General features: G+C 29.9%; 2 protein-coding genes across 6 annotated transcripts in view; one reads left to right on the top strand and one right to left on the bottom strand.

Annotated features, from left to right (window-relative positions):
* LOC130892621 (neurexin-1-like) overlaps positions 1-19,186 on the bottom strand; it is a 30,191-nt gene extending 11,005 nt beyond the window's left edge. Inside the window, exons 1-9 of one of the 4 annotated variants that reach the window (XM_057798121.1) lie at positions 19,042-19,186; positions 17,396-18,142; positions 14,259-14,312; positions 7,565-7,703; positions 3,455-3,604; positions 3,116-3,276; positions 2,982-3,008; positions 1,509-1,667; positions 336-488 (exon numbers count right to left, since the gene is read on the bottom strand). In XM_057798121.1, coding sequence (XP_057654104.1) covers positions 336-488; positions 1,509-1,667; positions 2,982-3,008; positions 3,116-3,276; positions 3,455-3,604; positions 7,565-7,703; positions 14,259-14,312; positions 17,396-17,983 — 1,431 coding nt within the window. In that variant the 5' untranslated portion in view covers positions 17,984-18,142; positions 19,042-19,186. Of the gene's footprint in view, positions 1-335; positions 489-1,508; positions 1,668-2,981; positions 3,009-3,115; positions 3,277-3,454; positions 3,605-7,564; positions 7,704-7,935; positions 7,955-14,258; positions 14,313-17,395; positions 18,143-19,041 lie in introns of those variants that run through there. The other 3 variants (XM_057798122.1, XM_057798123.1, XM_057798124.1) reach the window with 3 other exon arrangements.
* Positions 19,187-21,448: 2,262 nt separating this feature from the next.
* Positions 21,449-27,733, top strand: LOC130892630 (uncharacterized). Of its 2 annotated transcripts, none has more exons than XM_057798138.1 (8): positions 21,449-21,634; positions 22,434-22,481; positions 23,203-23,400; positions 23,578-23,653; positions 23,802-23,829; positions 24,526-24,646; positions 24,778-25,062; positions 25,231-27,733. In XM_057798138.1, exons 1-7 carry the CDS (start codon positions 21,457-21,459, stop codon positions 25,047-25,049), a joined length of 921 nt encoding a protein of 306 aa, XP_057654121.1. In that variant the 5' UTR covers positions 21,449-21,456; the 3' UTR covers positions 25,050-25,062; positions 25,231-27,733. The 2 variants fall into 2 exon arrangements, with proteins under 2 accessions (XP_057654121.1, XP_057654119.1); XM_057798136.1 differs by having other exon boundaries at positions 25,226-27,733.
* Positions 27,734-27,978: the final 245 nt, after the last annotated feature.

The raw sequence follows: 27,978 nt of genomic DNA, 5'->3' as shown, positions 1-27,978 counted from the left end.
GAATCGATTTTCTTCGTCATCTATACGATATATATATATATATACTTTACATACATTGCATGGAAAATGAGATTTGATTGAAATTTGTAAATAGGATATGGATTACCGCAAAGTAACGATGTCACATAATGCACCTACTTATATGTACAGGGTGGTAATGACAGATAATATCCGTTGTTTTAAACATTAAACAGTATCTCCATTGTCGAAAAATTTATGATATGAATAAACATACTACAATAAACAATATTAGCTATAATTGATGAAGTCAATTAGCCGAAGAATTTCTATTACGTACGTACATAATGCAGAATATAAACAATCGTATATATTACCAGATGCGATTCCTTGGTGGTGAACGTGACAGGGTCGTGAGTTTCGCCCTCCGGACATTTGTAGTCCAGTCTTCCTACTACTTGTATGAGATGGCTGCCCGACCTGCCCAATTCCAGAAGGTTTAGCCTCAATGTGTCGGCTACGAACTCTACCTGAAAATTATAATAGGAAATACGTGTTAGAATCCAGTTCATTTATTTCTGGTTTAAGGGATATACCGGGACGAGAGACATGAATTTTGAAATTGAAATCAAATATTTTATGATGATTCGTTCTAATGTTCAGTAGTGGATTTTCTATTAGATATAATCGTTTTTTTTTTCGTATCCGTCGTGTTCAAATTGTTCTATGTTCCATTGTTATTGAAGATTTTGACTAATTTTCAATTGTTTTTCACCTTTTTGCATTTGAAATAACTATCAATAGACTATTAGTATCTCTCGACATCTACAACTATGTTTATACGTGTGATGACATAATTAAAATCAGGACATGGTTGCAAGGTTGTTCTTCTTAAGTTTTTCCGTCATGAAAATTTCAGATTATAAAGTTTTCCCATCATATTAGTTAGAAATATCATACCCGAGTTTAGTGAAACATTCTAGTAAAGTGCTTATTACCCAAAAAGGTCAGTATTAAATCCAAACGAGTTTTTCTGGTTACAACAACTGTACGAGACAACGGTGAAAAAAGCGAGAATTAGGTCAGGCAAGTTGAAGGGTTGTCGATGTAGTCAAGACGTTTACGGGCAATAACATTTAGACATATTTTATGGAGAATTGTCCTCTTAAAATTCGAAGGGGAAGTGGAGATTTGAATTTAATAATGGAGGATTGTGGGTCTTTGTAAGGGTTTATTAAAATTGAAATCATCCAAGTAGAACGAATATTACGAGAGCATCGCCTAAAAGTTTGATTTTAAGTGAATCATTTACAGTACATCGTATCGCTTCGAGAAATATCTGTAATATACAGGTAGGGATCAAGTAAGATTCAGAACTATAACAACAAAAAAAATTACAGAGCACACGGAAAAAGTTCGAAACGCATATTGGATTGTTGCTTTATAAAATACCGTAGTACTTATAAATTAGCTATATAAAAAAATGAGTTTATATAAAATTTTTATCGTTAAAAATGAAAGTTATACGTGGGAAAAATGTTAAAACTTACTTTTCTCATACAACCAACAAAGTTATTATGAACTCTGGCACCAGGAAGCGCTCTAGTATTTATGCTACCACCAACGTATAATCGACTTGAGGACAACATGGTGAATTTCCCCGCTATATGAGAATGATCAGCATAAACACCGTCTATTACCGCTGATAACTGTAACAAATTAAATGATACATTTTTTTTTTTGGTTTTTCGATTACAAGGTAAATTACAAGCTATAAATTATGTTAGTCAACTTGATCCAATCTATGTATGCAAACAAAATAATCTGACCGCTTCGGGATGAAACACAACTTTAATCGGCTTAACGTCTATTTCTATTCATTTCGTTTTATAATTCGCGGCCGGCAGTTAAATGTTATAAATTGTTTAAAGTAACAAAGGGATAAAACTTTTAAGCAGCTTTACAAAATTTTAAGCGTTTGGACGTTCCTAATGGGATCACGCGACTGTTGAAGATATAAAATATAACATTTCTTGTTCTACGTACTCATTAGATATTTTACTAGCAATGAAATGAATCTTATGTTTTTTTTTTATTTTCTACTTTGAATTAATCATCCCGTTAATCACTAATTAATATGTTTGCTTTAAATAATGTTTGCGAGGGCGAGGGAGAAGTAAAACTGTACATACAAATGGTGGGAGGAAAAAAAATGGACATGGACATGAAGGACCTGTCAATATCTATATCGCTATCTCAGAGCAACAGTGAGATATCTTCGTTTGATTTGATATTTTACCTTAACAATACCGTGTCACAAAATAAGAATATTGCTATGTACTTACTCGTATTTTGTATTTAAATCATGCAAATTGAAACACAGAAAATGAAGCAGACAATATTTATTCTTGTATTTAAAGAGAATTTTGAAAAGTGGGTCCATTTTCATTCCTAGTGAAATATCGATCTTTGTTAAGACCTCCAAGAAGACAGAAACATCGAAAAAGACGACAAAGAACGAGACATAATTATAATAATATTATTTTATATTCAATTTGCGAAAATAAGTGTTGTAAATAGAAATAAAAATAATATAATTTTTGTACCAACGACTACATTATTTTATTTATTTATTACCAGTACACAGTTAGTCCCAAATAGGCTAATAATGTATTTTATTTGCTGAGACATGGTCTTAGAAAAGTTAGATTTTTTTTAGTGTTACAGTGAGACATCCCTGTCAAGCCTTATTATTAATTTTTTTGTAACTATAATTAATACTAAAATCGGAAAATATGTCGAAACACTGTTTCAGGAACTATCAGACAGCATATTAGTATTTTTTCCATTTTTAATTAGGTTATACTTAAAGCAATTTGTGATTATCTAAAATAAAAAGCTGATTACGTAAAGCCGCATGTTTTGTAGATGTCCCACTGTTGCTCTGAAGTAGCGATTTAATATCATCAATTTTTGTAAAAAAATAATTGTTTATAGTATGAAAATAATACCTAGATACTTACCCTGCAGAAAGCGGTTATGGCTGATATCTGAAACAAAAAATATTATGTATTATTTTGTTTAGTTTATTTCCGCATTTTCCTTCGATGAGATTTTTCTCTAGACGCAATTTATAATTAAATCTAGTTTCACTTACTTCTTGAATTCTTCTGTGTATGCTCACTTTGTGCCATTGATTGTCATCGAAACGCACTTTGTTAGGTTTGATCTGCATTTCCTGTTTGCCGTTCGAAAGCCCCATCGTTAAACTTAGAATTCCATCTTTAATAGCGACGTTCAAATAATCGTTTCCATCGCCTATAACAAATGTTATGGAAATTAGAATTGTATACAAGATTTAAATACCCATTGACACTTGAAAATATTTATTTTCAGTTCGTTTCAAAACAAATATCTCGAGGAGGAGGAGATTTATCTATCAGACTATATCGAGTATTTTATAGTATATTTGAGTCGGATAAAATTGTACGGTTACCGGTATAAAATAGTAATCCACTGGGTTGTCGCGTTTTGAAGTAGAACGTTACGGAATCTTGAGCACTAACAATAGGTTCACCTCCAGTCTGACTTAAGTCGTACGAGAGAAATTCAGTTCCACGGAAAACAGCTTCGGATGGGGCTTTATCTGTAACAGAAACAATTGATTGTTTCCCTATATTATACTGGTTCATATACATTTAGTTTTTCGAAAAGATTTCAATTTATAAATATGTATATAAATTCCCGACAACCTCCTAACAAGCGAAATACATTTCGGATAGAATATTGAAAGCTGTCGAAAAATATTTTCTTTATCTTTAAACATAGAAACACATTTTGAATGATTGCTTTTTTTTTTCTACATTCTTCAACTTTTCCTAAAAGAAAAATGCTTTACTTCAAAGATAAACCTTCTTGAACACGACAGGCTTTGAGGTGTTTTATTTTCTTTGTTCTATTTCACGAAAAATCTTTCATGTCAATGTTTGTTTGTAGTTTAAAACGCAACCGGTTGGCATACGAACAACTCATTTTTTTCTCTTTAATTTCATTAGATTTGTAAAATACAGATTATTGAAAAATATTATTTTGCTAAATTGAGAAGTATCTACTGCTTTTGTTATGTCTAAATTAGGAACAATAGAAGTTTTATTCTCCGTCATCTCGAAATTTTCCTTGTAAATAAAGTATAAGAATACTAAGAAATTCAATATTACCATTTCAAAATAATACTTTTGTCTAATTAGACTCTAGTATTTCCATCTACAATAGATGATGTATCTTGTATGGGTTTTTTCTATTGTTTTTATAATTTTTAAAATGCGTCAGTGCGAACCTGATCTCTTTCAGAAACGGAGCGAGGCCAGTGAATAGAGAATTTCGAAGAAACAAAGCTCTGTTTAGTACATAGCAACGAGAGGGGAATGTATTTGAAAAGTTCCTATACCTTTTGTCTGATTTTCATAAGAGGTCACTAGTAATTAGCGGAGCAAATTAAACGTCTGCTTCTCCAACTCAACTTGTTTGAATATAATTTAAATTATAATGTTTGCTCGCATTTTTTTTTCTGAATTTTAGAGAAATTGGATTGAACGGAATCAGTGGCGTTTACCGAAAGCTAATTCCAGATAAAAATTATATTTTTTAGCAAATATTGGATATTATATAAAAATTTCCACCAAGTTACCATTCATTCCTATAAATCTAGCCTTTTTTCCGTGTTAAAGATATAATTATATTAATATCTAAATAATCGACGTAACAACCACTGTGTGTATGTGAATGCGTTTGTATTGTGTATTTTTTCAAATTTATCGTCTAATTGAAACAAACTTATTTTTTCAAATACGAAATGCTTTATTAACTTATGTCGTATTCAACATGCTCTATATCCTCATTCAAGATTTCATTTAGTTTATATCAGCCTTATATTTTATTGAAAATAAAAAATAATATATAGGATGATACGTTAACAGTTACGTATAGCAGTAACAAAAATTGTTGCGTTTCTTTAACGAACATTACTCTAGAAACGAACAACTAGACTTTCTAGAGAAAATTCATCATATTAATAGGAGAACTAACGTCATATACCTATCGGTTAATCCAATATCCCGTCCATTTATCAAACGCAACGCCTTCCATCATTTTTGATGTAACCTCAATACACGATATGTCAATAGGGTAGATTGCCTATTAGATAGTCCTTTCAATTAATAGTGCTTTCGTCATTTAGAACAAACGTGGATAGTTTCAAAAGGATTGCATTGATCTAAGCTCAGTTTTTAAATATTGTTTAAGTATTTTTTTATAAAAAACGAGGTTTCTTATTGAGGGTTTCAATTGGAGTAATAAGATGGTTATTTGATGTATTGATATTGATATGTAAAAATCGAGAATGCTTCCATCTTTTTCACTTTTTGTTTATTATTTTGTAAAAACCACTAAATATTCCATTTTTTATATATATATATAGAGAGAAGACCTCGCGATAACCGAATAAATGATGAATACAGCTATTTATATATGTAACTCTAGTAGATTATTGGACCCGGTGGAGTTTGTGTCTCCTTCGCGCCCTACTTTCCGCAAATTGGGATAATATCACTACCCCTAAGGGGTGATCTTGGCTATCCGACTGCCTGGCTGGGGTATCATCCTCTCTTTTATCATAATTGAATGAATTTGGGCAATTAGTGCAATGGAAACGAAGATGGGATAAATTTTATTTATAAGGGTTCCTTACTTGCGTGAGTCAAATATCTGGGCTTTTAAGTAAATTAGGACAATCTACGGTTAACATGTATTAAATCGTATTAAGGAATTCAATTAATTATTTTACAGTGATCCGAACAGAAATAAATTGTCCTTTATCTTCGTTTTTAGACTACAGATTTGATAATTGTTTATCGGAACTTTACAATCACCAAGAAAATAATTAAAATGTATTCAAGTTTGAATTAGGGTTTTTATTTAGTGTGTGTCGCTTTAGATAGACAAATTGATGACATAAAATTATTTCTATAGCTGAGGTCTCTAAAAATTAAACAGACGACAGAATTTTAGATTATTTGTAAAAAAGCAGAATCCATAGGATATCCGGTGTGTATATTCATACCATTTGAGCGCATATATCTAATTATTGAGACAAAAATGCCACGTTTCAGGGTACTACGTTGTAGGTTATGATACATGTCCACGGAGATATTTCTATCGATAATTTCCGACTATTCTAATTTGGTTATTGATTCACATTTCCACTAACAATTCTAAACAAATTAATTTTCATATTACTTTTAACAAAAATCTTTTGATGGAATTCAATTTGAGATGGAAATTTCTCATCAATGTCTATGGTGTTTGGTGCGCGATTTTAAATTGAAACAACGTGGTTGTCCAACTGTTTATTTGCATCGCCCTTTTCGTGCTTAAATCTTTTGACACAAATTCCGAATTTATTTCGAGTGGAGCACAAACAATGGCATAAACAAATCTTTTCTTCGCATTCTCAGACATTATCAAGGCTCGAAAAAGAAAAATTCCCACCATTTGTATCGAGAAATGTGGCCATTTTACACAATCTGTGAAAAAAGTAATCAAATTAAAAGAGGGAAAAAAGGCAGATACAAGCTTTTTTTCCATTGCCTGTGTTCCCGTTTAGATGTTTTATCACATTATTCAATTTAATATAAATACCGAGCGGGTTTTAATTTATTATATACAAAGAAGGATTTCGAATTATCAACGTGTAGAAAATAAAAAACCGTGCCGGGTTACAGGTAGATAATTTTCAGTATTTCCAATATAGTTTTTGTTAATAACTTTCATCCATTTACCATTTAGTTCGAGCAAATAGCAAAGTACTATATTTGTTTTCGTTTATTAGTTTACGAATTATTAGGATACACATCTAGGCAATCTGATTGTGATTTACCGTTGTAAGTTTGCTTGTATCATTATATTATTATGTTCGGGGAATTTTATAAAAAATCTGCTGCGAAATATTAGATATTCGGGGAATTACTTGTGGGTTTTCATCCCAGATGCCTTCATAAACCATTGCTAGTACCTGCTGGTAACGATATACCCGTGCCATTGTATTATTCCGTTTTAGTTGTTTATAACTTGTATATTTAAAACCTTTCATCTGTGCGGTATTTTACGTATTTATTGCAATATTCAAAATATTTTATGATACATTTGAATTTAATTTCCTGTTACTGGTACTGATTGGAATTTCAAAAACTAGTATTTATTACAACAGACGATATCCCTTTGCAAATTCTTTCTTTTCGGTGAGGAAACTTTTCTACAGGGAAGCTTCAAAATATTGTTTTTGAAATTTATATATTATAATTCAAAGAAAATCGAGCTAAATACCAATTACCCTTGTTATCTAGTGATACTTAAAATATTCTATGCTCTTGTTCATACAATTGTCAATTGAACCAAAGAATATAATACTCGTAAATTATTTTTTGTATATACCGTATTATCATTTACATTCTCTGATAAAAATTGCCGCAAATTTTCATAGAAACGGCAAAAATTTACTGAACCGTATTACTAGAAGAAAATATAAATATATACACAGCAATATACTTACCCTTTTCACAATATTCTCCTTCGTAATCATGATTCCGGCATTCGCAAATTGGGCCGCTGTCAGTTGAAATGCAAATACCACCATGTTGGCAAGGATCTCGAGTTTCACAAGCGTCACTAGAGCTATTTCCTCGAAGGACCTAGAAAGAACGAAGAAAATTTTTATAAATTGATTCAAGTTTACTCTAACTTCCTAAAGAATTTTACGATGCGCAGTTCAAACGTTTTTCTCTTTTTCGGTATTAAAAACGTAAGAGAATGCCGCAAACTTTTCTTGTTGACTGGAAATTAGATCGTTCTTACAGGGACTTGGAATAATAAAATATTTTTAAATCTTCTTAATTCGAATTAGTATCTGTATTTTCTACGTACCTATTTAATATATTATTTCCATTAGCGACAAAACAACTCGGTTTTATTCTAGATTTTATATTTTGTTATTACGCGAAAGAAAAAGAGTTTACTAGAATAAAACTAGCGAATAATGTACACTGAGAACTTTGTCGAGATTATATATTTTCACGGACAGTTCATTTCATTCCACTGGATAGGAACCGCTTAAGTTTCGCAATAATTTTAAACACCGCAAGCAGAACGTTAAGTTTCGAAGGGAACTTGAATTTATATACAACGCTTGCTTTATTTCTCAGATTGTTTTTAAGTACATATATACCTTCGAGTCAGTACGGAAACTATTTTTCAAAGCGAGTCCATATATACTATCAAATACACTAAACACAATCAACACCATACGGAATGTTTCTAATTCAGAAACATCGCTAGTTTGTAAAATTTGGCTTTAATGTATTTTGCAATATTCCTGTTATATTACAAGGGGGTAAAATGAGCAAATTCAATAATTTATTACAAAATATGTTTTTCTAGATTCAATTCTATCGGAATTTTTTATTTAGTTATTTTAATCGAGTTTGCTTAAATTCTATATTGAAAATAAGTATTTTCAGAATTTTGATATAGTAAAGTGTTAATGGTTTATGGTAACCGAACGAAAAATATAAATCAAAAAATATATATCAAGATTGTTACAATTCAATAATGAATTATTGTAAAATTTCTGACACTATTTCAAATACCTGAGCACGAATCATATCCGTAGTTTTATTGGTGTGAGTGGTAAATTTTATCGTGACGATCAGCGTTGCGTGTTAACCTTAGAAAATATAGCGATTTATTGAGTTATTGATATTTTCAGGGAGTTATTCACTAAATTTTCACATTTATTGCATTCGCCACTATGAACTGAAATCTTAACAGTACCTAACGCACGTCACTTGTCAATACTAAAAACAAAATGAAAATAAAAGTATTATTTATATTTAAAAGAGACTTAACTTAGAAAAAATATGAAAAATACTTTTTAGTACTTCTACGCTGAAAAAGCTCCATAATACAAATAATATCATAATAATTTTCATTACAAGACACAAAAGTGAACTTTTTTTATAAATTATTTTGAAAAATAGATCAGTAAGTATTCTATAATACGCCTCCAAATCAAATTATTACATTTTATTTCTTCTGTTATTTCATCGCACCATCTTGAACGTATTTCTGACATATCTAGTGTCTCCAAACAGAATTTATTCAAAACTAGACTGGCAAAGGATGGATCCTAAATCCAATTAGCATTCAGTATAGTCATGACGTCGTGAAGCTAATTCAAAATGTCATGTCCCTTTGTAATTAGAGACGTACGTAGACAAAATCTCGCCGCTTCTACATTTGCGATTTCAATTACAGATGTACTTCTACCTTTTATACGTTATAATTAACATTCTTATCTCGGTAGATTGAATGCATACGGTAGGAAAAAATTAAGAGAAAACATTGATACGAATTTCTATCTAGTTATTAAAACGTATATCTGATTTTTATTATTGTAATTTTTTTTTTATTATATATTCATTTATCGGTGTGATGTAAATAAAATAATTTTCTTCTTAGGGAAACAAATTACTCCGCGCAGTTTCTTTTAACATTTCATATTAATGGCGGAATAAAAAAATTCTACAATAGTAGTTTTTATTTATCAAAGACATCACGAAATAAGGTTGTTACCAAGCAACTCGCTTTCAAAAGTAACGACAAATTGTCGATAATTTTGGCGTATATTATTAATTAGAGGCTTCGGCAAACTATTTTCCACGGCTTATAACGGCAACAACGATACGTTAATTTCGATGTACTGATTTCCGAAATAGATTAAAACTAATCCTGTATTATAAATTATTCATCAGAAGCAGATACGATCTTAAATATGTCTATTTTCAAAATCAACGTTTGTTTTTGCATCTAAATATGTGATTCCATAAAGAACATCTATAAATGAAAAAAATGTTTGGAAAAGAAATATTAATTTTTTCAAAAAGGTAGTAAATTTTGCTGATATGTGCTTATGTATAAAGTCATATGTAGTCATAGATACGAGTACCTACATCATAAACATCAAAATTGAAATTTTTTGTACGAGCCTCAAGGGCGAGCGCCGCAATCAAACGAGTGGGAAAATTACTTTTCCCACATATTGCACATTATACTTTTTCTACAACTGCACTAATTGAAAGAATAAAAGTGGAACTTAATTTTTATTTTTATTATTGGTAAAACCAAAATAATACTTAAGTATCCTCCTAACCGTCAAATATTATTTAAAATTGTAGTTGATTTACTATTGTAAGTTTGCTTATGCTGAATTAGATATTCGGGGAATTACTTGTGGGTTTTCATCCCAGATGCCTTCATAAACCATTGTTAGTACCTGCTGGTAACGATATACCCGTACCATTGTATTTTTCCGTTTTAGTTGTTTATTTACTAAACTATATTTAAAACCTTTCATCTGTGCGGCATTTTACGTATTTATTGCAATATTCAAAATATTTTATGGTACTGATGGGAATTTCCAAAACTAGTATGCCTGCATTTATTGTAACAGGCAATATCCCTTTGCAAATTCCTTTGCTTCAATATTCTTTCATTTTTATAGTTTATGACATTATTAAAAACCTTTCATCTGTGCGGCATTTTACGTATTTATTGCAATATTTAAAATATTTTATGATACATTTGAATTTCATATTCAGTTACTTGGACTGATGGGAATTTCCAAAACTAGTAATATCCTTTTGTAAATTATCTTAAGTATTCTTTCAATTTTATTGTTTATGACAAAATTTTAAACCTTTCGTCTCTTCGGCATTTTGTGTATTTATTACATTATTAAACATATTTTATAATACATTATGTACTCGTTTGATGTTACCGTTCTACTATAATATAAGAGAGTTTTTTGAAAGCAGATCTATAAATTACTTATTTTATTTACGATTATTTTTTTATAATTTTTTCAATTACTATTCTATTCATCATTAAATAATTTCTCGCGTTGAATTAGTAGTGTCAATGGATAAATGTGTTGTTGTTGCAAATTTGATTCCGTTATCAACTAACACCACTGTAGGAGATAAGATGCAGTGCGCTGATGTGATATAATTTTTGTTTAAAACAAATTTTTCAGGAACTTTTGACAAATTTGTTTAAAAGTAAATATGATACTTCGCTTAAAAAAATTAGCGTGAAAAATAAGGACATCAGATCTCACCCTTATCGTTCGCTGAATTAAGTATGGTGATAAATAAATCAAAAAGCGAACCAAAATCTTTTGTAATTTTCCGAGAGAAATGCCGCTATAACACTTAATCAACGGGTTTCTTTACTTTGCCTCGAATATTTTCCAGTTAATTACCATATTATGGCCATTACCTTGGCGATACTAAGAGAATTATTTACAAAGTTATAGTTATAATTTTGCAACTCCTTAATTAATGTTTAGATGGTTCAAATTTCGGAACTAGTTAACACATAAATGTTCAAATTAATTGACATATAAGCGTAAGCAAATTTTTATAATATTCAATAATCGACAAAATGTTATGGAAGAAAGTTGGCGTCGATATCTTTAATCGCAAGATGGTATTTATACACTAAGAAAACAAAAAAATCTGATGAAAACGGAAACCTATTCCGCGGTTCTATTTGCTATTTTCCAATTTGCGTTTCGAAAATAAATTTGTTTTAATGATATATTTATCGGTTTATCAGTATTTGTTAGTTTTATCGTAGTAATATTTAATATACGTTAAATATTCCCCTTGTGGTTTATTTTATGCGAGTATAACATAATATCTAGTTACTGGCACATATAAGAATTTTCAAATTGGTATTTGATATTTTTATTATAAAAGTACAACCTAGAGTTTTCTATCCCCTTTCTCGAGTTAAATTTATTACATCCTTGTATGGCTTTACACCCTACAAATTGATAAAAAAAAACCTTAACACCTATTTCGGCTTTGACTAACGTCGGCGGTAGGTTTTAAGATGAGAGACAGACAGATCGATATACTTGCGAGGAAATGCTGGGCGTGTCTAATTTTTCACAATAGATGAAATCGCTTACGAGTAAAACCACATATTTTGTGTACTATTTCAATCAAGTATTAACAGATCATTGAATACGAACGCACGTTTCTCGATAAAACGTTCCTATAATCATAGAGAGTTTCCCAATAATTCATAAAATGGCTTAAAACATGCTATTTGAATAATCTACTAGTTTCGTGTTATCTATGTGTTTAATTGTCGATTATTATTTCATAATTAATCAACAATTTTTTTCCTAATTTCTGATTACAAATCCTTTTATCGTGCTCTTAATATTTAGATATGAATATTTCAACTTATATATGGATAATTTGTCGAAAAAATCGTGTTGATGTGCATTTTTTAGGATATTTACATATAGAATATATTTATTTTGAATTGCTCGGTATGTCGAATCGAATCTATTGTGTTGCCAATGTAATGAATGGAAATGCATAATAGTTCGAAAATCCAATACCATGGTATGGAATTTACCTAAATACGCCAAATACATTCAGGGGATTTCAGAGTTCGACCATTCCTATTGATACTTGGACCGATGCAAAAAGGAATTTTACTAGTGGGATTATTCTCTTGTAATAAATTAACTGGATTAATAAGATGGATTAACAATTACCTGTTAAACTAATGCAAATGGAAAAACGATGAGAAAATTTGATTAGGCGTACAAAAATATTCCATTTAAACTGATGTGTAATCAAAAAGGATTAATTACAAGTCTCTTTCGCTTATTTGAAATAATTGCAGGTGTCGAAACTCTTCATTTTTATTCGAACATGCAAATGTTGCGACTTGAAATCTCACGTCTGAAAGTTTATTTCAAAAAAAAAAACTTTACCTATAAATTTTCTCAGAACTCATTATGGTTTATCGTGAAATATTGTCTCTAATCCGTATTCTGGGCGTGTAAACGAAAGAAAGTCGAACTATAAAAGAATTTACAATGAATAAAAGTGCTAAAAGAAATTTGAAGTTCTAATGAATAAAATGTCTGCGGTTAGCCTCGATGTGGGATAATCGAAAAGCATTTCGAGTGGTACAATCCATATTATACCTTTCGTTCAATCATAACATTTTAAAACGGTCTCTATACATCATTCATTAACCCATTTATATCCTTAAATTCAAATATTCAGAATTCCAAAATCTATGTTCAGATAAACACTCCCCAGCAAAATTAACCTATAATCCCGATTTTTAAATTTTGTGATCAATTACTATATGGAGGTGGAAGTAGAATTCGACAAACACCATGTAAAAAAAAAACGAACACTTCCATGAGTCTAAGAAATAGCTCATGTAAAACCTAAACCTTGTTACAATTGATTATTAACCAGAAAAAAACTTTGTCGCGTTGAGATAAGGACTGTTAGCTGGCTACTTTTGCTCGGATTTTCATATTTTTTTAATGTGATTTTTAACTTTTTTTTTATATGAGGGGTAAATTTTGTCACAGTATTAAATAAATGTTATCTTTGGTCCCCAGAGGGTGAGGTACCTGTATTGATATGGTAATAAGAGAATGGTAACATTTTTCAAAAATTATTCCACCTCCCCATGCGAGAATGCGTTAAAGCTATCATCTAATATCATTTAACCATACCAAATATATCCTACGAAATAAAAGTGATAATCGATTTGAAATGTACAATTATTCTTCTATAGTCCAGTATTATCTTGTAAACAAATAGTATGAAACGAATGATATTTATTGATTTTGGAAAAAGTAGCGTTGATAAGCGTTATTCTGAGAATCGATATAACTCGTGAACGACGAAGTGGATTTTCACCACCAAGTCTGAATACAAACGTCGAATAAAGTGATATGATTCCAGACTATTTTTGTTAGTTCGAGATAAATGTTCTAAAATAAATCAATTTATTGAAAGTATTCAAACGAATGCGTTTCAAGTCACGAATGTATAGATAATATATAACCATTTGTAAAATCTTCTTTATCTTAAAAAACATTCAACCAATGCACATCATTTTTACTTTTTGACACTATTATCAGAAACTATTTTTTTTTACCATCAGTCAACCTTGTCGATATTTCATTAGAGAGGAATATTTTTCATGAAAATCGCGTAATCTGCAATTCTGCATATTTTTCTAATATAAAAAATTGAAAAGACCGATCAATTGTCCCATAAAGAAATCGGTAAAATAATCTACTTTGATTCAAATATTTCATTTTAGCTTTTCTAAATGGCTATGGAGAGTGAACTCACCCTGGACTGAGGTAGACATACCCCTTCGATCCCTGCTACCAAGGGACCGTCGCACTGCAACAATAGGGTTCTATCAGCCCTTTAACTCTTTACAGAATCACATTTACCAAGGCGGAAATAAAGAGGTTTTAAATTAATTTATCGTAGAGTAACAAAATTGTTGAAAAAATGTATTGAGATGCATCGAAGCCGCTGCCTAATTTCATTGATTCATTGAATTGAATTAAAATTGTTTATTTGAAGGTTTAGATTATTTAGTGTGATGATTAGAATTTGTCATTAACCAAAGCGAATATTGATGACTATACAAATTTCTATAATTTATGCCGCAAGGTAAATATCTTTTTAGCTTCATGACGGTGCTGTATTGATTTGATTGAATCGTAGATAAGTAATTTGCTAAACAAACAAAAGTTATTATAAATAGTCCTAATAATCAATACTATTTGCTTCATTAAATAATGTATGTTTTTAAAAAAAAATATTGGTCAATAAGGTTGTACCCAAAATAATGATGTTTTTACTGAAATGTCGACGGTTTAAATCCATTATAGTTATCTTAGTATGAAATCGGGAATTTGCTATAATGAATTGACGGAAATGATATTGTGGACGGTTATATATAATTTAAAACCTCTTGTGAACGTAAAGTAAATGTGAGGATATAAATTTTTCTAGTGTTTCATGTTTTAAAGTAGGTTATTTGTTTCTCGAGTGTTTAGGTTTCTTGAAGCGACTACGACGAATTTACACTATCTGTATTTTAAAGTTTATTTATTCTCTATCAGTCTATCTTCTGTCAACATATCACTATTTTAATAAAACACTTATATTATCATAGTTTGTAGCTACTGTACTATATACTGTACTATATTCCTACTGATTTTAAATTCGTTTTGTGTATCTATTGGCTATCGGTTCGAGCTGAATTCATCTTGAGATTTAGTTCCTTGCTTGCAGTGTTTTCTCTTATTAATTTGTCGTCTGCAAATCCTATATAAGGTTGTCTACGTCTGTGAGACCTCTGTTCATCGTCAGTCAAGCCATCGAAGAATTTTCGTGTTACCGGAAAGAGTTTAGGAAATATCTATCTATCGATTGGGGAATCCCTTGTATCTAATTTATATATGTATATTCATATAAACAATTATAAAACTCTAGATCTGACTCGAACGTTATAGATGCTACCTGATTGCTCCATTCTAAATATCGGTATCGCGTATAGAAATAGTCATTTTTAGGAAGGCACAAAGACCAAGGCGAGACTGGTTCGAACGCTTCGTAAATATAGTGAGAACTATCTATTTTCGACCAAAGCATTTAGTACAATCAAAGAAATCGAAAATGATATTATATTAATAAAAAGGTGCTTTTGATATTCGTCAAATTCTTGATTTCAGTATACAGATAGTGTTTATAGTGTTGATACATTATAGAGTTTTTCTATGTGTTAGTGATAATTAGAAAAAAAGTATATATTCAAACGTATTATCCTGAAACAGAAAAAAATGATTAAATGAACTAATTGATTGACGGGCAATTTTAAATTTCACATTTTCGATGTGGCGACTTTGTGTTCTAAAAAGCTAACTAAAGCTGATGAAGGCATAATAAAGACGCAGCAAGGATATAAATTTTCAAATTGTTACATGATTAAACTATACTAGATTTATGTATGAGAAGAATTTCTCACACGAAATTTTATCGAAACATTAAACATCCTTTTGCAATCAATCGATTCATTATTTTTACATAAAATCATTCAACGTTCAAATGTTGAAACAATTTAATTTCTATTATAAATAAGTATAATCAATTCATAAGTTATCCAAATTTATTGTCGTCTAAATTTAGAAACAATCTCGTCTATATACAAAAAATTCAATTTCAGGCTGAAACATTTCTTAATGTTTTAGCATCAATTCTCCAATAGTTTGAATAGATTTATTACTTTGTTGGACTATCGGGGAAGTCCAAATGCGCAACTCATAATATAATATGCTACCAACGAAATTATTAACCTGTTAAAAAGTTTGCCAACAGTAATTAATCATTAAAAAATGCATTATTTATAGTAAGTAAAGTTAGGACTGCATCTAAATATACTATTTGGCTTTTTGGAAATAAAAGAGAGGGACAAGTTGGAATTTTTGGATCCGCTGGTGATATTCATATTGAACGCACCGTTTAAACCATAATTCACAATTACACCGTCTGACGCACGTTTCGAAAACCAAGTTATCGTCTTCAGAGATTGTTGGTAAACTCAGACAGTGTAATTGTGAGTGTCGTTGTAGTGATAGTGTAACCGGTGTGTTCAGTTGAGATGGATATATGCTGCTATCAATTACTTAGATAATTTTTACCTCAATTTCAGTATATTTGCAAAAATTATAATTAATACGAGAAGGGTTAGGTGTTAATTAGTAGTTCACCACAAACTGAATAGAATAATGAACGGGATAAGTTAATAAATGGGCAATAAGTTAATAATATGATAGAAAATTGAGTAATGTGAAACTTGTTTCATTTTTATCTTGATGTTATATTAAATGTATACATTTTTTTTATAACTTGAAAAGAAAATACGTTCCTACTCTAATCTAAGAGATCGAATTATCTATTTCAGTACAAATGGAAGCAAAGCCTTTGTAAATAACAGTGGTTTGTAAATCGAACGCGTGAATTGTATCAGATGTGTTTAGTTCAAAAATTGAAGGTAAAACAAGGCAGTCAGCCCCATACAATAGTAAAGGAATTGATTTTTTTTTTTCGTACGTTCTATTTGATCCGACGGAATAAATGAGAATGAAAGTAAAACCTTTTTGTAAATGTGTAAATTTGCTATATAATGTTTCTTATTTCACATTCTTGACTTGAGTTTATTTTGTTACGTGGAATTTTTTATGATATTTGGATGTATACCAAATATATCTGTCGTGAATATCTAGGAGGATTTGTAGTCTGATGTATTTTTTCGATCGTCTTCGACAACTGGTCCATTAATTTTAAAATTCTTAATAGTCTTTCAACAAAAGTGTTAGGAATATCTTCAAAGATATGATCACGCGAGTATAGCTATCAGATAAAAATTTCGTTTGTTTGTTTGTCTAAATGGAAAGAATCTGAGAACTTACCCTATTATCTTTAGGTCTAGTTTCTTGTCGTCTTGGATTACCCCCTTCCAAATCTGGATAAATTAAATTTCTGACCGCCCCGATGAATCTAGGTTCGAAAATAACGCTCGGTAATGCTAATAAAGTTAATTTGGTATTATACCACGTTGGCATACCGCCCACGAATACGTCAGAATTTGTAGAAAACCGACCGAAATTGAATTCTTTCCCTCTGGAGGTTCTCATTTGCGAGACCCCGTCCACGGTGAGTATTGTTCTGTCTTCGTGCCTTTGTACATGGACTTTATGCCAATGTCCATCGTTTAAATCTCTACCTACAGTTATTATTTGAGCTCCTCCTCCCAAATTGTATCTAAGTCTTAAAGCTCCTTCAACTAATTTGATTTCAAAAAAATCGTAAGTACCACCGTCATCGGTGTACAGTAACAGACCGTTGGGTTGTTCTGTCTTAAATTCGAATTCTAAACTACCATTTGTGCCTCCGCCCCACTTTCTAAATTGTGAATATGAGCTACCCGAACCGTCCAAAATAAAACCGTCAGCAAAATAAATAAAAAAGAAGCCGACCAATCTTAATAAGTAGTACATTTTTTATTTTGAAAGACTACGAATGACGGTCCGTCGATTTACATCTATTAATGATGATTATTTTTATGTTAAGATACGAGTCGGTCCGCATGTCAAAAAGTAATCAGTTTGGACTATGGAGTAGTTGTTTTAGAAGATTGCCGAGTTCGAATGCAAAAGCTGGAAAAGAGAAAATCATTTTGATTAGTAAATACAAAATTAATATGCGTTGGTACTTTTGAACTTATCTACACGTAAATACGGTAAATTCAGTATATTATACTATAAAAACTACTTGAACGGTTTTTGTCAAACCTTTTTTTCACGATAAACTAAACTAAAATTTCTACAAAAGTTGTATGTAGATGTGAGCAATTTTTCGTCGAAATTGGATAGCTATTGTAAAAGTTAAATTACATTTGTGCTTTAGTGTCTGTGATTTGAAAATATGGAAAACGAATCGTATCTCAGTTGGCAGAGGTATTGAAAAGATAAGTTCAGAAGCCTTATACTGTTCTATATCGAGAAATTTCACGAGTATATATTCAAAAGGCACTGACAATTGATAGCGTAACAACAGTATATAAAGTATCTTTTTTGGGAAAAAATAATTTGGACTATTCATTACAATATTTTCAATGTTAAATATGGGGTATATTTGCAATACACACCATGAACGTATTAAATACATTGAAATTTGATAATACTCTTTACACCTTTGAAGGTTTTTCCATAAAATGTAACAATAGAATGAAAAGGAAAACCATATGGAATGTAAATAATGGAAATATGCAGTCAAAACTAACATGGTGAATAAAATATTCCCGTGGCCTGTGTATAATAGATACAATAAGAAAGTTATTTCTGTACTACAATCGAATCGAAATAAATATATATATATATATATAGGGAAACTAGAAAATATGAAGACATTATCCGACTTCATGTATTATAATAACTCTACTTTGGAGTGTCTGTGAACTTGGTTACGATTACGAAAACAGAACTTCGATCGGCATCCTATGCGTTGATATTCCAATTCGCTCTAATTCTTTGCAGTTACTAAAATGTTTGCTTACCGAGTGCACTAATAGCATTCAATGTCCAAACAACCACCGTGAGATGACACAAATTAGCACTAATAAACGAAAGCAAGCGGTCTATACACAGTGTGTTTCGCGGTCTATACACAATAATGTGTTTGCAGGAATACTATAGACTAATATCCCTGCACTGCTGTTGCGCTGTCGATATAAGGACGCGCAGGATAGCATGCGCGCTTATTTCAAAATATTTTTCCGCAAATTTTCAAATTAGATAGATACATCACAATAAAGGAATCAAAAACGTTTTGATTAATGTTCCCATCATTGACAGATTATACGAAGAAATTTTTTTGAACTACTACGATAAATGTTTATTTTCCTGAATACCTACACATTGCACCATTTTAACAAAGTAAAACCGTTTTTTTTTTGGAATATCAGAAGAAATCATCTTACACTTCCATTTATACGACGCCTTAGTTGGTGTTCGTAGATTATTCCAACTCAATACATATCATCTTCAATAAACCCCTTAAAAGGGCGAGTCAAAAAGTTTGAGAGATGGATTTTTGGCGCGCCAAAAAATAAGTATATCAGAGACTCTTCCAATTCGGCATCCAGAGTACAAACCGACAAGTATACTTGTAATTTTTGAAAATATTGTTACATTTATGTAAAACATTCATACTAATGATCTTTTATAAAAAAAACTCATTATCTTTTGGCAATATGCATTTGCCCTCGGAAATAACTCAAGGTGGCCAATCGATAAAAAGGTTTCGCCTTTCTGTTTCTTGGGGTTGTAGAACTTTTATTATCAGTGCCGTAAAATATCCATAAATAATTTATTAGGCGTTCAGCAGGCAATTAATCTTTCGAACAACACATATAAGTTATTCTTTTTTTTTTCAGAAATTTTACTTTTTTGATAGCGATACGGATGGATTCAAGTATTAATTAAGTTTATAAAGAAGTTACGTTTAGATTTTGAATTTCACGGTCGATATCTAATTTATTATTAACGATTAAAAAATTATATAGATGTAACTAATGAGAAAAGAAATTTGTCTTTATGCGTATTATAGGTGTAAATTTATAAAGATTTAAAATGAACATTTTTATACAAATAATCGTTTAACTTCGTAAAATGGTCTGGAGCGGATGAATTTGTGGTTGATATTGCATCTCCTATCAAACAATCCATTTGAAGTAGAACTCATTAATGTGGTAAAGCCGCCATGGCTTCACTATAAAGTTTTGTATTTACACTGGTGATGATTGTTGTGTGGAAACTAGTTGCGGTTTGAGTTATGTTCATCGTAACAGAACGAAGCTTAATTCTAGAAATCTGAAAATAATTATTCTATACATAATATTTTCCAATGATATAGTTAACGTACATGTTGTATACTAAATTTATTAGACTAATGAATGTTATTTATGTCTATTTACACACCCGAATTTTTTTTTCTAAAAAGTTCTAAATCAAAAACGATGACAAAATATACAGGCAGAAGATGATGCGATAAAATTTAAAAGCATCATATACAGAAATATAGTAGTATATAGAATCTGTAAAGTCAGATTGAAAAATGAAATAGCTAATAATAAGCTAAGCTAATCCACTAAATATTGATTTTTTGATAGCTTAAAACATCGCGTTTGTAAAAAGTTTCCGTTACAACTGTAAAGATACAGAATTTTGCTTATTACCAAATTAACATCATCTAATTATTCGAAAAGTTTTTCCAACTCATATTCAAAATATAAATATTGAATATCCTCGGAACAATTTCTTGAAACGAACGAATACTTTTATTGATTTATTTTATCAACAGAGGACGTTGTATCATGATTATTGACTTTATGTTTACAGTTTCCTCCATGTAATATTCACAGAGAACCTTTTTCTAAAATCAGTGTGATATATTCATTAAAAGAGGGCATTTGAAACGAAAGCGAATGAGTCGATAATTTAGATACGTGCCTCAAGATATTTTTGTTATTATTTCTAAAATCCAAGCTCAGACTAATTGTACCTAATTTTTGGAATGTTTGAAAGTTGAGTGAACGGATGAGATAATTTGTAATACAGAAAAAAAAATCGTTCGATTGGCTATTATTCTCAATTATGTCTTTTCAATAAATTCATGAAAAATTTACGTCTGTTATTTTTTATAAAAGAAGAAACAAAAGATGTTTTGAACAGTTGTTCTATTCGATCGAATGTTTTTGCTACAATGAATTCAATAACAATTATGTATGAAACTATTTCGTACCAATCGTGTAACAAGTGCTTGTGCCTTTAATTCGGATGCCGTTACAAAAATTTTCTACTGCTAGCAACATAAATATCTAATTTAAATTAATTGTTTGAACTTGAATATAATAAATAAAATGACAACCAGTTCAATTTACTGGCCTATTAGAGTTTTCAGCTATAGGTAGATGGAGTTTGCATTCGACGGCGGCGACTCCGAAGTTCATTCCATCAAAACAGTCTTCCTTTATCTTGCATCGGTTGTGAGAGTTTATTCGCACATTATCATCAAGTGTGAAGTGAATATGTTCACGTTTTGTATGTCTATTTGTCGCACCCCTTTAATGGAGCATGAACTTCAACTCAGTGAGTTTCCAGCTTCACATACAATTATCTTTAAATAAACAATTTGTAGTTTGGGTTTCGCATACATTCAATAGGCGAACTTTATTATAGCTGGAAGGTACATTTTGATATAATTCGTCAAAAAATAAAGGTTTACATTCTTCTTTTCGAGGCAATAAATATAAATTAGATCACTTTTAAACGTTATCATTATAATCAATAAATTATGAAAATAATCTAGTAACGTAAACATGACCCGTTATTGAAATGAATCTAATCATTACTCTAAATTAAATATGGGAGTATAAGAATTATTTTTATATAAAAATCAATTGAGAAATTCTTGATAATCGTATTTTTCATTTTATAACGCTCTCGCTTAAATTAACGGGCCGCTAAATTAGAAAATACAATTGTGATGATGTCTACAATAACAAAGTTGAAATTTTGTTACTGGATTATATTTAATAAAAGTTAAATTGCTATTTCAACAATGGTTTCAATAGACTCTAAGTGTGTTACTATTGTCATTATATAATACAGGTAATCAATAGCTTTTATGAATAATGGTATTATTCATCATGCGCCCAGATAATCGAACAATTTTTTTCTCTCAATTTTTAACATAATTATTAAATTTATTCTCAATCGATCCTGATTTTTCCTATCATTTTTATATTTTTCTTTTAATTTTTCTACATTTCTTCAAATTATTTCAGGTTATGATAGACCAAGAATCAGTATCGGCGTGAGTAGCTTTTTATTTGTCTTTTAAAAATGCTTTTATTAATTACCGATATAGAACTTTTCCTTTTTTCAGAGCGTGATATTAAAACTGTGAAGAGTGGCTATCTAGCACGTTATAGACGTAAGTTTAAAAAAAAAATTGAAAAATTTAAATAGATTTAGGCCAATCGATATAATATCTGAAAAAAAAATTCATGTCAAGTTGAAGTATTGCGAAACAAAAGAGCTTCAAAGAGGAGCTCGTATAATAAAGAGATTTTCAATATGCTTCAGTAATTGATTCATTTTCTAATCCGCGATGCCACATATAGAACGAATAAAAATTAGATACACTATCAACTGTTAAGAAATATTACTCTACACATAATTTGCAAAGTTTTTAACAAGATATTAGTATATTATACGGGTAACGATAAAAACCATTTAAATTTCTTTAATTTCTTACTTCTTAGACCTTTCGATATATAAATGCATCTAAATGTTCTTGATTTTTAGTCTCTTCTGTTTAAAAATTTTTCATTGTTAATGAAATAAAATAAAAAATGAAATAAAACCATTCAATATAGATATATATTCGGTAAAACTTTGTTCGATAAAGTTTGTAGATTTTGAATCGAGTAGGATAAAGTTCTTTTATTAAAACTCGCGAAACTTTTTTATCTAATTTTATTTAATTCAATCGGTGAGAGTTGTTCGAATGAACTCAAGTAACTACAAAACAAATGTAGATACTATTAACTATTCTTTGTTAGTTTATACAGTGTATAAATAATACGCCGATATTTCGTTGGTGTAACATCGGCTTAGTAAATAAATATTAATTGAAATTCTGATGGTTTTAGGTGGCTTTTTCTGTTCAAGATGGACCAAAGAATGGGTATCGTTATATGAAGACTCCACATTTGCGTGGTATACTGATAAGTGCCTTAGCAAACTGAAGGGTTGTATTCGTATCGGTGATGCTCCTGAATTTTTTGCAGTCGGCGAATGGACCAAAGTTGCGCCAACAAAACCGAAATTTTCACGTCATTACAATGTTGGTAAGTAGCGCCGAATATTATTAGTAGCGAATTAGCATTATTAAATAAAACCTAACCCTTTAGTTCGCGAGTATCTATTCTTGTCTAATCAATATATAGTAATTTCGGTGATCATTTAATTTAACATGAATTTCCAACGGGCGTTTTCACAATACGTAGTTTCGTTTATATTTTTAGGTCAGTTACTTGTGATCGGTAGCAAAAAACGGGATGATATTCATTGGTTTGCCGCACCATCTTCAGCTGAAATGAAGTAAGATCTACCATATGTTATATATTTATAAACAAAATTTGAAAGTAGTTTATTATTCTAATATATATATATATATATATATATATATATATATATATATATATATATATATATACGTCATAATATTCATAAGCTCTTTTTATTTCAGTGATTGGTTAACCGCTATCAGCAATACAGTAAGTAGTTTAGAAATGAAACATTGATATTGTAATTTTACTTTCATCCTTACTTTCTGTTTAATCTGATGGGTGGGATAAATTCAAATAAATCGATAAATTTTGTCGCTTGATAAGGAAAACACACGTTTTATGGTTTAAATGAGATTGATTAGACTTAAAGACCCAAACTTAAATTTTTGCACGGGTCTCTCTGTAACTCGTGTTTCTTTGCGTTGGTTCACTTTTCGGACTTCCTCGCCCTTATGGTATTTATGATTTGTATAATCGCTTAAATGCTTCCTTCTTTTATTCGATTTGACGGTAGAGAGTTTTTATAAATTTTTAAGAATCGTTCATTCATTTGTTCTAGTTGCTATACCTTTAATCCAATCTTTCTATTGTAGTCACAAATATATGTCGACCAATCTTTATGAAATTTCAAACGTGTTCATAAAGAGAGAAAACTAAAACGACGAACCTAATTGCGTTATTTCTAATTGAACGGTCGATTATATAACAAGTTTTTATGGGAGGTTATTTTCTGAGAAAACACTATCGTCAAGTTATTATATATTTCTGGTTTTGCTCTTCGAATATCTTTAATATTTATTTTGAAAATATATGTTAAGTTATCTATATTGATAGATGTTTCAATTAAATATTGGATTAATCTTCGATGTAAATATTATTGAGGTGTACTTTTTTGTGATTTAGCTTCCGCCTCCACAACCAACAACTGAAATACGAGATGGAGAGGAAAATTTTGCCAAAAAACACGACAATTCTGTATTAAAAAATACAATGAGACCCAAGAAAAAAATTCTTACGGAAAAACGTAAGTATACGGTAAATTTACATAGTTAATATCCAATTTATAGTAAATATATTGTAAAGGTGGAAGAGAATGATTCTTATAACTACCACTAATTTTTAGATTATAAATAATTGATTTTTTTTTCAATTTAGGATGCGATTGCTACAATTTATCTCCGAGCCAACAGAAAAATAGAAATTATGACGCGGATTACACCCCCCTATCTGCGGCTTGTATCGATTGGGGCCATGGTTGGGGCTGGGGACAAAATGCCTTTCTAAATACTTCCATATATAATTATCATGATGCAGCCACCATTACTCATACAACTAATTACATTTATTCTCCTCCCGTAGAAGATTATACATATACTTATTCGGGTTTAGAAGACGTTGATTGGGGAATCGCAGATCTTATTATGTAAATGTGAACTAGACGTAAGTAACTCTAACTACTTTGACGGTAGATTAAAAAACAATCGTTCAATAACTTCTCGACATTTTCACTTGATCTTTTCGCACATTATCTGCAACTAATCTAAATAAAATGACTCGATGACTATAAGAAATTATCAATTTTCATAATATGTTTCTTTTTAAGGATAGTGATGAAACAGATCCGTATAATCCATGATAAATGTTGGCCGAGACTAACAAAATATCTATTGGTTTTTGACTGCTTTAGTTTGTCCGATCAACTGTAAGGAAGTATCAAGAATGAAATTTATCCCCACAGTGTTGTATGGAGCTCTCCAGTTACGACCAATTCAAGTTTCTTGCAAAGCACAGAAGTTTGGGATTGTACATGTCAATTATATGATTACTTATTGTCCTTAAAACTAGCAGTCATAAACTGATTTATATGTATAGAATGATAGAATATATTCGTATATTATATTGTTCGCTGGTCCAATGAATTTTGTAAAGGTAAATAAATACGTTGAATTATACAAAATTTCAATTCGGCCTAGAAGAATTGTTCTTAATTTTGTATTGAAATCAAATTAATCAGAATTGAGTTTAGTATCAAAGTTCAGTTACTTTTTAAAATATATAATTTTTTCACATTAATCTGTCTACAACATTTTGAAATACGCCATATTTCAGCAATTAAATAACACTAGCTAAACTGTATATAGGTATATATGTGCCAAATAGAAATAAAATGTTTAAATATTAAGGTACTTATTGACTAATACCTGTATTTAATAAATAGTTTCACTGCCAATGACATGTTTAAGAATTTATAAATGTAAAATCTCTTTACCTGTTACCTGTTACGTTTTTTGTTACCTCAAATTATAATTATTTCATCTATAACAGCCGATTGCGGATTGCTGAACGAGGAACATAGTATATTTTTGATTTTTATTATTTTTCTCTTGATGCTCAATAATTGTAATTGAGCAGCTATAAACGATTAACCCTCTCATAGGGATTTCACACTAAAATTAAATACTAATAAGGTATTTTTATGTTGAAATGCCGAAATGTATAAAGACCATAAACCTCAGTAACTTATCAATGTCGCTGTTACATTATATATGATATAATATTCTATTTCAGATGTAAATTCCTTTAAATTGCTTATCAAAACTTTTCTCACGAGTCCTATAAACGATGGACGGCAACACTCTTATACTATTTTTCTTTTTTGAAACAATAAAGAAAAAGTAACACCGCAATAAACAGTCTTAGTCATTAAGTAGACCAAATATTTCTAAATTGTAACATATGAACAGTTTTTTATGTTCAAGTAATACTGTTAATGTAATTTCTTGCTTCAAAAAACATTATTCATTCAATGCTTCTTCTGTTGTATGAAGAACCCTTAGTTCGTCCAGTTTATTTTAAAAGAATTTATATGTTGTATGCCGTTCATCACTTTTCTTTTCTTTAGTTAACTTTAGGTAAGATTCCAACGTTTCTTCCAATATTTAACCGTACGTTGGCGGAAACATTGGACTCTGTTAAGTATATCATCGGCTTAATATGTTGTCTGACGCAGTTTCAGAAATGATTCGATAACAATTTTCATAATTTTTTTTTTCTATACATTCTTGTTGATATGTTACAATTTTCCGTTTATAGTGAATGTTCTAAACCTTAGACTGTTGAATAAGTGGTCTCATTTAGATCTTAAATTTTATATACCGACTGTTTTATAACAATTTATACTGAATACATTTTAGAACCATTTGTAAACAGATGATTCACTATTAATATTAAAAGCGATTTTGAAAGAAATACCCTGTGAATTTATGTTGTAAAAAAGAGTTACGAATAATTGAATCGAAATATTTAAATTAACTATGAATTCATATTGAAAATAGAATGTTTAATTTTCCCGATTGTGATTACCATTATGATAATAAAAAGTAACTGTTGAGTACCATTGAATTCAATGCAATTCGGTTTTATTTTAATCAAATAAAAACGAGAAGGTATTGGAAGACTTAACAATTCTTAATTTACAGGAAGATACAAATTATAAATAATAACGTTGATGTTTTAAAAGAAAAATGTTCAAAAATATTATTTAATATGCACCAAAATGTGTAGCGCTTGAAATTCTATGTTCAAAATTGAGGGTACATCTTCATGTACTTTTTTTGTATAATACTTTATAATTCTGAGATATTTCCAAGAAAGTGGGTTTTGAGGTAGTTTTTCTATTTTCTCAAATGAAATTAATTATTTTTTAAATATAAATCCTTAGATAGAGAATGATACTTTAAACCTACAACATAAAACGAAAAAGTTTTAATTCTGTTTATCAAAACGAAGCTATATACCTAGAGTTTTAAATAAATGGAACAAAAAAAATTGTTAAGTAATTCAAATACCAAAATTGAACCTGCGCTATTTGTATAGACTTCATTATAGTTTTTATTATAATTAAATTTTCGTATTTATGATCCACAGTTTAATAGATGGGATATTATCTATTAATCTTTCTTTGCTGAAGTAATTGGAAAATTAAATCGAATTAAAATAATTTCAATAGAATCCTTTGTGTTATCTCAATGTTTTGACCATGTAATATCACATATAAGATAAAAATTGATGGATATTCATGTAAAATGTGAAAATAAATGTATTTAAAGCGATAATTTTTTGTTTCCTCTACATTTCATATTCATATAGGCATTGACCTTCAAGAAGTCCAATCCATATGGAAAATTTACATTAAAAATATTTTTTTCTGTCGATTAGTATTTCTGATCGCGATTTTTTTTATAATGTTTACCTATATAGGAGTCTGAATTTAGAAATATAAGAAAATCGACGGTGACTTTTTATCTGCAACTATTATTATAAGTTTATTATTTCTCTAATTAGTAGTCTTTTCAC

The sequence above is a fragment of the Diorhabda carinulata genome, chromosome 4 (assembly GCF_026250575.1).
Source record: "Diorhabda carinulata isolate Delta chromosome 4, icDioCari1.1, whole genome shotgun sequence".
In the NCBI taxonomy this organism is placed as follows: domain Eukaryota; kingdom Metazoa; phylum Arthropoda; class Insecta; order Coleoptera; family Chrysomelidae; genus Diorhabda; species Diorhabda carinulata.
This window is presented reverse-complemented; position numbering and strand designations above follow the sequence as displayed.

Bases quoted from the DNA above. Each gene is read 5' to 3' on its own strand.
- LOC130892630 (XM_057798138.1), top strand. From the start codon at position 21,457: ATGGAGTTTGCATTCGACGGCGGCGACTCCGAAGTTCATTCCATCAAA. The intron at 23,654-23,801 runs GTAAGATCTACC...TTTTTATTTCAG, and splicing joins CCATCTTCAGCTGAAATGAA to TGATTGGTTAACCGCTATCA. The intron at 23,830-24,525 runs GTAAGTAGTTTA...TTTGTGATTTAG, and splicing joins TAACCGCTATCAGCAATACA to CTTCCGCCTCCACAACCAAC.